This window comes from Sitophilus oryzae, unplaced genomic scaffold (genome assembly GCF_002938485.1).
Source record: "Sitophilus oryzae breed Bouriz unplaced genomic scaffold, Soryzae_2.0 scaffold_306_pilon_pilon, whole genome shotgun sequence".
NCBI classification, from domain to species: Eukaryota; Metazoa; Arthropoda; class Insecta; order Coleoptera; family Curculionidae; genus Sitophilus; species Sitophilus oryzae.
Genome location: NW_022146870.1, coordinates 1,581,989 through 1,595,471, shown reverse-complemented (window position 1 = coordinate 1,595,471; position 13,483 = coordinate 1,581,989). Strand labels below are relative to the sequence as shown.

General features: G+C 28.3%; 1 protein-coding gene across 1 annotated transcript in view; it reads left to right on the top strand.

Moving 5' to 3' along the window:
• Positions 1 to 315: 315 nt before the first annotated feature.
• LOC115884651 (lutropin-choriogonadotropic hormone receptor-like) overlaps positions 316 to 13,483 on the top strand; it is a 124,857-nt gene continuing 111,689 nt past the window's right edge. Inside the window, exon 1 of the mRNA XM_030903307.1 lies at positions 316 to 386. Coding sequence (XP_030759167.1) covers positions 316 to 386 — 71 coding nt within the window. The remainder of the gene's footprint in view (positions 387 to 13,483) is intronic.

The following is a 13,483-nucleotide window of genomic DNA, read 5'->3' as shown; positions in this document are numbered from 1 at the left end:
AAACGAAATAAAATAAACTGACTTGGTTTCACATTGTGTTGCGAGACTTGGCATTTTTTTACATTCTATGTTTTTGATGGGATAACTCTTAGTGAATACGAATACACAAAAAATCTATGGTTTAAAATTTATGAATTTAACATTCATAAAAATTCCCAAGAAGAATCGGCTCTTTAACATTAATTAGATGATAAAAAATACAAAACCCGTAAAAATCTTGACAAAAAATCATCGTAAATATTTCGCTATTCCACACAGCCCAAAGCAACGACTAAGTGCTATTTAATTTTCACCCTCTCTTTCTATTTCAGAAACATGGAGAACTTGGAGAACTTCTACCACATAGAGACGGGCGTATTCCGCAATTTGCGACAACTCCAAACTCTGTAAGTAAAACTTTTATTCCTCCCTGTTCTTAAAGTGGATGCATATTTAATATCGCTTTGCTTTGAAGTGGACCCTCCTGTCCCGAGGAATACAAACGATATTTGTTTTCCTTTGCCCTAACCTTTTAGTAATTTATTCCCAAATGCTACAACAACGAATTTTGTTTGGTTTTATTGTATTGTTTTGAGATAAGACAGCGATGTTTTCATCGGTATGATTGTTTTTATTGTAATTTGGAAGCTTAAGGTTTTTGAAATATGAATGGTGTTTGCAGGACTAGGACCAGGAAATGAAAATAGTATTTTGTTTTATTAGGAGTAAAAATGATACTTTTTGTGGTGAGGGGTAGGCAACTCTGATAGTACTTTGAAGAGAGACGTGAATTCCCCTTTGAATATTGGAATAATATACTGGGTGTTCCATTTAAAATAAAAGAGTAACTTGCTTTTAAAGGAGACCAATGTTCAATATCATTTTTTTCTCACCCTGTATAATTTTTTGAGGCAAGTTTTAATTTGATTTATACATAGTCGTTTAAACTACATATATTTTTGTACAATAGTCATTTAAACTACATATTATGATATACTGGGTAAATTCCAATTTAAGTAGGTTTTATTGAAATTCAAAAATAATTGTTCTTTATTTTTAGAAAATGTTAAATATATCAAAAATCTTACATTTTAGCCATATACTTCTCTAATAAAACTCTTTGATATGTAACTTTTTTTGGGGACACCATGTAGAATTCTCTATATTTTTAAAAAGTGCTCCGAATTGACCTATATATGCTCATAAAATTTCATTTCAATACAAACTGTCGTTCTCCTTGGAGCCTTCGCGGCGTATGAGAGGTATGTCGTATTTTATGCCTACCCTGTATCTCCAAAACTAAGCATTTTAGGACATGACCGTATACGACTTTTTTACTTATAAGTAAGTAAGTAAGTAAGTTTCCCGAATACAATTCTGACAACCCTATATCTTTTCTAAACAGACGAACAATCAAATTGTAGGTAAGCATGATAGTTTTATTTCAAAATCACAGAAAATATTTATCAACTCTCTAAAAAAATATAGAAGTAATATTTCACTCTGAATAAAAAATAAAAACTAATAAAAACATGTTTGGAAATATTTTTCTTTATAATCTAATAAAGCATGAATCATTGTTTTTTCGATATAGACTCGCTCAATAATAATTCTGCCTTTCCAAATTTTTGTTATTTTTCATAAACAAAAAAAAATATTTGTCAGACCTATAAAACTCCGTTTTCTTTCCTAAAAAACGTAAAACAAAAGAAATCTACTTAACAATCCATTTTTGGAGGGTTAAATTGATATCGATTGGTCTTTAATGGAGGTGGTATATAGGCTAGGTCATAAGACAAAAAGGGTTTGAAAATGTACGTTTAATAGATTAACACCATTCATTAACTCCTACTGTTAATTCGATTGTGTAGAGATTAAAATAAGAGCAAGAAAAAGTTAAAATTAATTAAAAAACGGACGACCTAATGGACGAGTCAAACTACCAGTTGACTATACTGTGTGCGTCTCAAAAGTGGCTCACCACGGTATATTATAATTAGTTCAGGAACCGAGTCAGTTTTTTCTGAGCAGCGATTTTGTTAATGTTAACTTAGAAGTTTGATTTTATTCACAGCTTCAAGAAACTGTAGACCTCACAGTCAATCAATAAATCGATAAATCGATAAATCGATAAATCGATAAATCCATAAATCAATAAATCAATAAATCAATAAATCAATAAATCAATAAATCCATAACTCAATAACTCAATAACTCAATAAATCAATAAATCAATAAATCAATAAATCAATAAATCAATAAATCAATAAATCAATAAATCAATAAATCAATAAATCAATAAATCAATAAATCAATAAATCAATAAATCAATAAATCAATAAATCAATAAATCAATAAATCAATAAATCAATAAATCAATAAATCAATAAATCAATAAATCAATAAATCAATAAATCAATAAATCAATAAATCAATAAATCAATAAATCAATAAATCAATAAATCAATAAATCAATAAATCAATAAATCAAACCAAATCAATAAATCAATAAATCAATAAATCAATAAATCAATAAATCAATAAATCAATAAATCAATAAATCAATAAATCAATAAATCAATAAATCAATAAATCAATAAATCAATAAATCAATAAATCAATAAATCAATAAATCAATAAATCAATAAATCAAACCAAATCAATAAATCAATAAATCAATAAATCAATAAATCAATAAATCAATAAATCAATAAATCAATAAATCAATAAATCAATAAATCAATAAATCAATAAATCAATAAATCAATAAATCAATAAATCTATAAATCAATAAATCAATAAATCAATAAATCAATAAATCAATAAATCAATAAATCAATAAATCAATAAATCAATAAATCAATAAATCAATAAATCAATAAATCAATAAATCAATAAATCAATAAATCAATAAATCAATAAATCAATAAATCAATAAATCAATAAATCAATAAATCAATAAATCAATAAATCAATAAATCAATAAATCAATAAATCAATAAATCAATAAATCAATAAATCAATAAATCAAAACATCAAAACATCAATAAATCAATAAATCAATAAATCAATATATCAATATATCAATATATCAATATATCAATATATCAATATATCAATATATCAATATATCAATATATCGATAAATCGATAAATCGATAAATCGATAAATCGATAAATCGATAAATCGATAAATCGATAAATCGATAAATCGATAAATCGATAAATCGATAAATCGATAAATCAATAAATCAATAAATCAATAAATCAATAAATCAATAAATCAATAAATCAATAAATCAATAAATCAATAAATCAATAAATCAATAAATCGATAAATCGATAAATCGATAAATCGATAAATCAATGAATCAATAAATCCATAAATCAATAAATCCATAAATCAATAAATCCATAAATCAATAAATCCATAAATCAATAAATCCATAAATCAATAAATCCATAAATCAATAAATCCATAAATCAATAAATCAATAAATCAATAAATCAATAAATCAATAAATCAATAAATCAATAAATCAATAAATCAATAAATCAATAAATCAATAAATCAATAAATCAATAAATCAATAAATCAATAAATCAATAAATCAATAAATCAATAAATCAATAAATCAATAAATCAATAAATCAATAAATCAATAAATCAATAAATCAATAAATCAATGAATCAATGAATCAATAAATCGATAAATCGATAAATCAATAAATCAATAAATCAATAAATCAATAAATCAATAAATCAATAAATCAATAAATCAATAAATCAATAAATCAATAAATCAATAAATCAATAAATCAATAAATCAATAAATCAATAAATCAATAAATCAATAAATCAATAAATCAATAAATCAATAAATCAATAAATCAATAAATCAATAAATCAATAAATCAATAAATCAATAAATCAATAAATCAATAAATCAATAAATCAATAAATCAATAAATCAATAAATCAATAAATCAATAAATCAATAAATCAATAAATCAATAAATCAATAAATCAATAAATCAATAAATCAATAAATCAATAAATCAATAAATCAATAAATCAATAAATCGATAAATCGATAAATCGATAAATCGATAAATCGATAAATCGATAAATCGATAAATCCATAAATCCATAAATCGATAAATCGTTAAATCGTTAAATCGATAAATCAGTAAATCAGTAAATCAATAAATCAATAAATCGATAAATCGATAAATCGATAAATCGATAAATCGATAAATCAATAAATCAATAAATCAATAAATCCATAAATCCATAAATCAATAAATCAATAAATCAATAAATCAATAAATCAATAAATCAATAAATCAATAAATCAATAAATCAATAAATCAATAAATCAATAAATCAATAAATCAATAAATCAATAAATCAATAAATCAATAAATCAATAAATCAATAAATCAATAAATCAATAAATCAATAAATCAATAAATCAATAAATCAATAAATCAATAAATCAATAAATCAATAAATCAATAAATCAATAAATCAATAAATCAATAAATCAATAAATCAATAAATCAATAAATCAATAAATCAATAAATCAATAAGCATAGGTAGTAGATTAAATTTACCAGACAGAAAAAACCGAAAAACTCCAGTGGTTGTTCAAAATTTAAGCAAATTTTTTTTTTTTGAAATTTTTAAATTAAAATAACTCGGTTATTTTGGAGTTATTTGAAAAATAGTAAAGAGAAAATGTTTCTTTTATCGAGATCTACCAGCCCTGAGAATATTTGAACTTATTCAAGACTCGCCCTGTATAATACCCAGAAAATAGACAATTGCTAACTTTCAAATATAATACGAGTAGCTCTAAAACTCTTAAAAACATAGTTTAAATATTGCCTTTGTAAGGCTCACTAGCTCTATCTATAAAGAAGTAAACAATCATTTAAATCAATGCAAGAACGATTCGAGGTGTAACGCGAACGTAGTCGCGGGAAAAATCTTTTAAGTAAGAATTTCACATAGAATCTTTCAAGTCCTCGATGGCCGCGTTGTTAAAGCGTTAGGACTTTACGCTGCTATGATGTTGGAGCTGTAGTAAGGCAGGTTCGAATCCTAGTCAAAGCGACTTTTTTTTAATCGTTTTTTTTTTAATTTTTACATATTTTTACATATTTACTTTTAGTTTTTACATATTTATTACTGATTAATACAATTTTTAGTAATGTGTTTCTTCATTTTTTTTTAAATTACTTATACGCGCATTCAAAATTTCAGCCAAATCGGAAAAAAAGTTTGTAATAATATAGTGTCTAATGTTGTATTGCACTTGACCAATTTTTTTAAGATACTCAAAATACTAACTAGTTAAAAAAAAGTTTACACTAAATTAAGCTTAAATTATGTCACATCTATTTTTTTTAAAAAATGGACTTACACCACTTTCAAAATAAACGGTCCATATGATGCTAATATTAAAGAAGGAAAAGCTGTATTCTTCGGTTTTATTCACCTATGGAATGTTCCGGTATGCTCGGGTGTATTCCTATTTCTCACGATAATTAGAAATAGTTCGCTAGGAATTTCTAATATCATAATTTAATTAATCAATATTAGAATATCTCGTATGCGCGTATAAAAGCGATTTAAGCAAAACAAATATGACTTGAATTTAAATAGATCCCGTCAAAATCATAAAATGTAAAAGATACAAAGTCTCGAAAACACATTATCTATGCGGGTCCAAGTTATCTCTGTTAATTTCCTGATATTCCAAGTCCCATCTTAGATTTGGTCTTCTTCTTGGTCTTTTAATTCCTCGTTGGTACCATAGTTCAGTCATTGGGGATTTTTGCTTGGAAGGTTTTGGGGTCCCTAACTAAAATCCATAAAATGCAATGCCATCTTGCCAAGATGGCGCCCAAAATCGGTATTTTGTGAATATCTCGAAAACTATATGTTTTTTCGCGAAAATTTGTGAAGAGCAAAATTAAAGCGAATAAAATTTCCTATAAAAAGGTTTTATAAAAATGTTCGCTACAGTCAACCGTTTAGGCACAAAATCCCTGGAAATTTTACAATTTTGCGTCAAATATGATATACAGGGTGTCTCAGATTTTAATCGGGAAAATTTAATAGACGATAGAATTTGCCAAAATAAAACGAAAAGTACCATTAGAATACCAATTATAATATTAATTACCAATTAGAATTTAATTTTTTTCGCAAGAAGTAAACAAGATGGGCAAAAAAATCACGAGACAAAAAAATAATATTTTTAATTACTAAATCCAAAAATAATATTAAACTTCTAAAAAAACAGTGGCGTGCCTATTTTTTCCTTTAAAATAATTTAACAGCGATGCCCCACCGCCGCCCCTGGCCATTAAACTTAAATCTAATTACATAAAATTAAGTCCCATAATAAGTATTATAAACGGGTCAAGTTATATCCAAATCGATTAAATAGTTTTTCAAATATCTTAATTTGTTTTTCTTTTTTAAGTAACTTTAACACCCTGTATCTCGAAAAGGAAGCTTTAAATCTTACAAGTTGATATTCACAATTTCGCGAAAAAAAAACTCATAATCGTGTTTCTGTACACACAAATACAGGGTGTCATTGAAATGGTGTAAAATCGAGGGGTGATAGTACTCCTAGAAATAGTAAAAAAAGTTCCTATAAGTATACTGCGGAAAATGCATATTAAGGGAGTTAGGGGCACTAGAGGTGCGAATTCTAGTTCCTTGGGAGGAACTAGTTCCTTAGTTCTAGTTCCTCCAGAGGAATAGTTCCTTAAACTAGGTCTTTAGTTCACAATAGTTCCCGACTAACATTGACATCCCCTTGCTTGCTAATGCGTTTCGTTGTCAGTCAGAACTATTCACAGTATGATCTGTATAATTTTATAATGTACGGAGATATAACGAGACGTGTGATTGTGTATGTTAAAACTTATATAGGGATATTGGAAGAACTTTCGTTGCACGTCATTAATGACACCATGCGTCGTCTTATGGAGTTTGCTGGTGGTCGTATTATGATGTGCCACGAAAGTTATTTTAATTTACCTTATAGGTAAGTTTTATTGCAGATAAAAAATATAAAAAAGAAACTCAAATCAGAGTTTAAAAACTATATCACAAATCAATTAGAGCAAATATTACAAAAAATTTACGAAGAATTGCATTTTTCCTCACTTCAAGCCTTTTGTTTTTGTCTAAAAATTCAGAATATCTACTTCGTTTTATAAGATATTTCTTAAGTTTAGGGACCTAAAGTGAAACATTCCCATAAAATATTTAAAAAACAAACTAAAAATCAAAAACAGTATCCACGACAATTTTCTGTGGTAATTAAGACCGAATCCATCGTCGTCGCCTTGTATTATATCTCGGATCTGCTGACTGAATAGATTCCCGTGAACTAGTCTTTTAATAGTTCCTCTAGGTCCGGATCCGATAACATACGGCTGGCACTCCCCACGCCTGCCTAGCATCAATCGCGCTGGCTGATCCATACGTAAACTAGTCTTATTTAGTTCCTCTAGTTCCTTTAGGTCCAGATCCGATAACATACGTCATATTGCTGGTACTCCCCACTCCTGCCTAGCGCGCTGGCCCGATTCGTACGTACGTAAACTAGTCTTTTATTTAGTTTAGTTCCTCTAGGTCCGGATCCGATAACGTGCGGCTGGCACTCCCCACTCCTGCCTACCATCGGGCTACGCGCGCTAGCCGATCCGTCGCCGTCGCATATCATTCTATATCGGTCACAGTCTCGATCCCGGAATAGGTCCTGAGGAACTAGTTCTTTGAGAAACCAGGAACTAGTTCCTTTCTTCCGGGGTCGGAATAGTTCATTGGAACAAGTTCGTTCACGAACTACACACCTCTAAGGGGCACTGAAAGGGTGAATTTAAAAAACGGTTGTTTTGAAATTGTAGGCTTAAAAAACGAGATTAAATTTCGAAAAAAAATTCTCTGTCATAAATTTTGACCCTAAATCAAATGGTGATACTGAAAAATTATTTGGAAAAGCGGAAAGGGTAGTTTTTGCAAGGGTGGGGGGTTGTTTCGTGAATAACTTTTTTGAGGTTATTTTTTTGCAACGTGGGTTCATTTTTTCAAAACTACATACTTTTTCTTACAAAAAAGGTACTCTTGTTGCACATCGCCCAGAGCGATGGTTTTCGAGAAAATTGAAGGCATAGAGTTTGCTCTGATGGGTTGCTAACTGGTTAATCAACATAAACTTATGAAAGTTATGGCGGTTCAAAAGTAACCAAGCAGTTATCAAATAATTAATTGAAAAATTAAAATTTCATGATTTTTAAAACATCTTATTGCTTTAACAAGCAAAATAATCCAATTACCAAAATTCCTTATTAAAATAATGCATTCCTTAATTCGTTCATAGTAAATGTTCAAAGTGACCACCATTCATTTCAATGCAGACATCTAATCTTCTTCTCCACGATCTGGCGTACCCTGTGGAATATAGACGACACTAAAACTCACGAAAACCTCGGAAGCATTCGGATCCTACACGGAGAGTTCGGTTTTGTTCGGCGAGAAGCGCTTTGCGGGAATTTTGAACATTATGAATAATCGAGAATCGGAACAATAATAATTTTATTATGCGAAATTGCTAACAGTAGTTCAGTTGACTGTTTTGGTTGTTCATTTTGTTTTTTATAGTTTCTAGTCTATTTTTAGAAATATGGCTATTATTTAAAAACTGATCTGCATTCATATATTTTTTTAAAACATACAAATATCATTAAAGTTAAAGTTACGAAATGTAATTTGTCATTATTTGGAAGGAAGGTGGTTAATGTATTTAGGCTGATATTTGGTAATATCAGAGGTAATATACCTATATTGCCTACATCAAGTGATTTTAGTCAAAGTTGCATTGATGATTGGTGTAAATTAAAAATTGTTTCATTTTACAGATTGCATGATCACTATCTAATTTGATGCATAAGTGAGAACCATAGCTTTTTACTTGAGGGGAGCTCATTATTCTCGAATTCTACTCTAGTTATTATCATTATGTCCTACATATGAATGAAGATCGGTTAGAAAAATTTGTAATACAGTACAGGGCAGAGAATAATATTATATGTTCTGAATCAAGTTGAAATCTTTTTATTAAAATATCAGTTCTTAAATTGAATCACATTTTCATGGGGAAATAAACGTTTTAAGGAAAATTTGTTAGCTAATTACTGTAACATATCAGAAATAAAAAAACAAATTTATAGTTCTAATTTTATTAGAATATGTTGCAGTTTCGATTACGGCCTATAAGAAGAAACTGCAAGAAACTTATGGGTGTTCTAGGTCAAGAAAATACAATAATTACAACAATACAATAAAATAATTTTAACAATAAACAATACCACATCGTACAGGAAGTAAGTACTATAAAATAAATATAAAACCCTTAACCAACAGTCAATACATATTTACTTAAGTAAGACCAAAAACAAAATAAATAAAGCCTTAAACCAATAACCTCTTTCACTTTGTTGGGAATAACTCTTGCTTATCCATTTTCCTTTTATGACTCATTTATTATGATCTTTTTATTGAACTACTGGCCTTCTCTGTTCATTTAGAAGAATGTTTAGAACAAATGTGTAATGTGTCCTAAAAATAAAGAGACTATTTGACATAGTGTTTCTTTTGACTGACTGATTTACTATGATTACAATAATAATTGTAAGTTTTTTTCCATATAGTCGTTATATTTTCTTGACTTGGCGAATGCATAATTTATCTTGATCTTCTGTTTTTCGTACCACAGTTTATAACTTTCCTTTGTGGCAAAGTCATAGGCAAAGTAATGCGTTTCCATTTCCAATTTTACTTCATAGTTGTTGCAATACACTGCAACTTCCACAAACTATACAGACTACCAGATTTATTACACAGTGGGCAAATAATACGTTTCTTCTTATTATAGTGTTTTAAACAAAATTAAGTGAAACAACACAAATTAAAAATAATCCAGTCTGTAATATTAATTATCAAAGTTCTATGAATCAATGTTCAATGAATTCACAAATTGTAAATCTTCTTTAAAGTGCTTTTAGTATTTTTGGTATTATTTAAAAATACAGGAATGCTGATGAGTTTTTAACTTTGTTTTTAAATAGGGCCATATTTACTATGATATTTATAAAAATGCCGTTGTTTACAAAGTCCATCAGCGGTAAAGTTCAGCTGAGTTTGACGTAGACCGCGGTTGCGCGGTTCAGCTTCCGAGTATTTTGTCCTTAGAGAAGGAAAGAGAGACTCTCTTTCCTTGTCTAGGGTATCGTGAGTTTTAGTGTCGTCTGTGGAATATCCTTGGTGTTGTCCGAATTTGATTGGAACAGTCAATAATGCGTTGCCGTAGTTGCTCTTCAGTATTAATCGGCACTAAGTAAACCAATTTTTTTTAGAACCAAAAAAGTTTATTTCGTTTTTAAAGCGATAAGATGTTTTAAATATCATGAAATTTATGATTTTCCAATTAATTATTTAATAACTACTTGGTTACTTTTGAACCGCCATAACTTTCATAAGTTTATGTTGATTAACCAGTTAGCAACCCATCAGAGCAACCTCTTTGCCTTCAATTTTCTCGAAAACCATCGCTCTGGGCGGTGTGAAACAAGAATACCGTTTTTGTAGAAAAGAGTATGTAGTTTTCAAAAACTAAACTCACGTTGCAAAAAAAATAACCTCAAAAAAGTTATTCGCGAAACAATCCCCTATCTTTGCAAAAACTGCCCTTTCCGCTTTTCCAAATAATTTTTCATTATCGCCATTTGATTTAGGGTCAAAATTTATGGCAGGGGATTTTTTTTCGAAATTTTATCTCGTTTTTTAAGCCTACAATTTCAACACAACCGTTTTTTAAATTCACCCTTTCAATGCCCCTAATTCTTTTAATATGCATTTTCCACCCTATGCTTATAGGAACTTTTTTTACTATTTTTAGGAGTAATATCACCCCCCGATTTTTTTTTGCACCATTTCAATGACACCCTGTATATGGGGTACAATTTCGAAAATAAATCAAGGGGGATTCACAGTTGTTAAAGGGAACGTCCCACAAATGAAATTAATGTTGGCTTTAGAGGAAATAGCGATGAATTCAGTCCTCGGCGCCATTTCAAATAAGAAATTGCCCTTAAGACCGGTAAATCTACAGGTATCTGCTTGTTCTGCTTAATTTAACACAACGTAGGAGTATCGGATCGTTGTGAGAGGAATGGGCTTAAAATAAGCATTACAAAAACTGGTCGCTGTTTTGGAAATTATACAAATACTTGCTGCTTTACTTTGTATTTCGCTTTGTTAACAAGTTTTTTTTATGGTATAATATAATCTACACAATTCCTTCAAAATTTATTATTAAAGAATATTTTTTGTTGAATTGTTTTAGTGAAAACCTTGTTGTAGTACTTTTTTTTTCATTTACAAGTTAGACACTCGATAAATTTATGGAAATATTAAAATTGGCAGAAAAATTTGTAAAGGAATACAGGGTGTAAAGTAATATTATATTAAACTTCAGCAGGTTATACTAAAGATAAAAATAACCGAAAAATTGCTATGGGCATAATGTGCAACTTTTATTTTTTTTAAATTTATTTATTAACTGTTTTATCATAATGTTTTCTAGAACTGTTAAACCTTTGGCACAAAAACATTTCCAAATTTATTATTTCGGTCTAACAACTGACAACTATCTAGTCAACATGTTTATTTTTTGACAATGTTGATATGTATGGATTATTTCGATTCCAAAAATTTTGAGAACGGTTGCTGGTAGCAATTTTTACGGAAAAAACAGCGGAAATGTAATTAACAAATGAGTGGGAGTCATACTGACAGCGAAATCGAATTTCTCATGTAAAGAAACGCCCAGTTATAGTCTGTGAAACGAATAACTTTGAATTTGACAGTTCCTGCGGGCTTTTAGTGATAATTTGATTAGGTTAGCAACTTGCAGCCATACTGACGCAATACCGTCTCTAATAGAACAGCCTCAGAGCGAGATTTATAACGTCACGCTAGTTAGATACTACGCATTAATACATTTGTTGTAGAATACATGGAAAACATAATTATTCCTCGTATTTTTGGTTTGTATTTTAAAAATGATATAGTTTACATGAAATATGCATAATATACAGCTAATAAATACAATATATATAGCTATTTATAGTAATAAATATAAACTATGAACCATACAAATGCAGCAAATATTTTACAATATACAAATAATGAATAGGTACATAAGATAATGGGTAAAATGTAAAATATATTTGAAATGTTGGGGTTTCTAATTTAACAAAAAACATTCAATATCTACTAATAATAAAAAAATGTCTTTAAAGTCATGTAAACTACATCATTTTTAAAATACAAACCAAAAATACGAGGAATAATTATTATGTTTTCCATGTATTCTACAACATATTCATTAATCCGTAGTATCTAACTAGCATGACGTCATAAATCTCGCTTTGAGGCTGTTCTATTAGAGACGGCATTGGTCTGATTTTTAGAAATGTCAAAAGCTGACATTTTACTTTTGACAATTATGATATTATGTGTTGATTTTTGCAAGAAGGGGAAGAACTCTCACTTGTTTTATTATTTTCCTTTTCTATTTCACGAAAGTAAAAAGATTCGTTTGGGCACTCAATTTAAAGAATATTAGTAACTTTTTTGACAGAGGGATTATATATTTGCCATGTTGGTAAAAAATAACGGTCAAAATTCAAAGTTATTCATTTTATAGACTATACCAAGTTTCATTCAAATTTGGTCGTTAGTTCAGAAATTATTTAGAAAAAAAAAAACTAAATAAAAATGAAAAACTTCTACACTCTGAATCTCCGAAACAAAGCATACAGGGTTGTTCACCACATACGACACGGAGTATTGTAGCTAAACGATGAGATTTTTACAAATTTTAAGTTTTGGGTTCGTTGAAGGACTATTAGAGCTACAATATAGAAATAATTTTACAAGATACAGAGTGTCCCAAATAAGTAAAAAATATCAAAGTTGTATTTTATTAAATGGAACACCCTGTATATTATTAAATTTCTAGTTTCTACAAAAATTTTAAGGCTTCATTTCTCCAAGGGTATCAAAGTTTTTAATACTAAATATTTACTGAAGTTTATTTATTGATCAGTTATTGTGTTGCAATAATAAAAATTATACTACCTTACACAGAGTGTCTAAAAATTTATTTTAAATAATTATTAGCTTCAAACGGCAAAAACTTGTTTAATTTAAATAGAACACCCTGTATATTTTACGAGAATCAGATGCACAAATTTTAACAACACATTAAATTGTCTATCAAATTATGTTATACCATTTTTTACCCTTATTACTTTACAAGTTTCCATTAGAAAATGCATTTCTTGTAATTTGGGAAAACTTATTTGTCAAATATACCCGGAATAATATTGACATTTTTAGGTCATTTT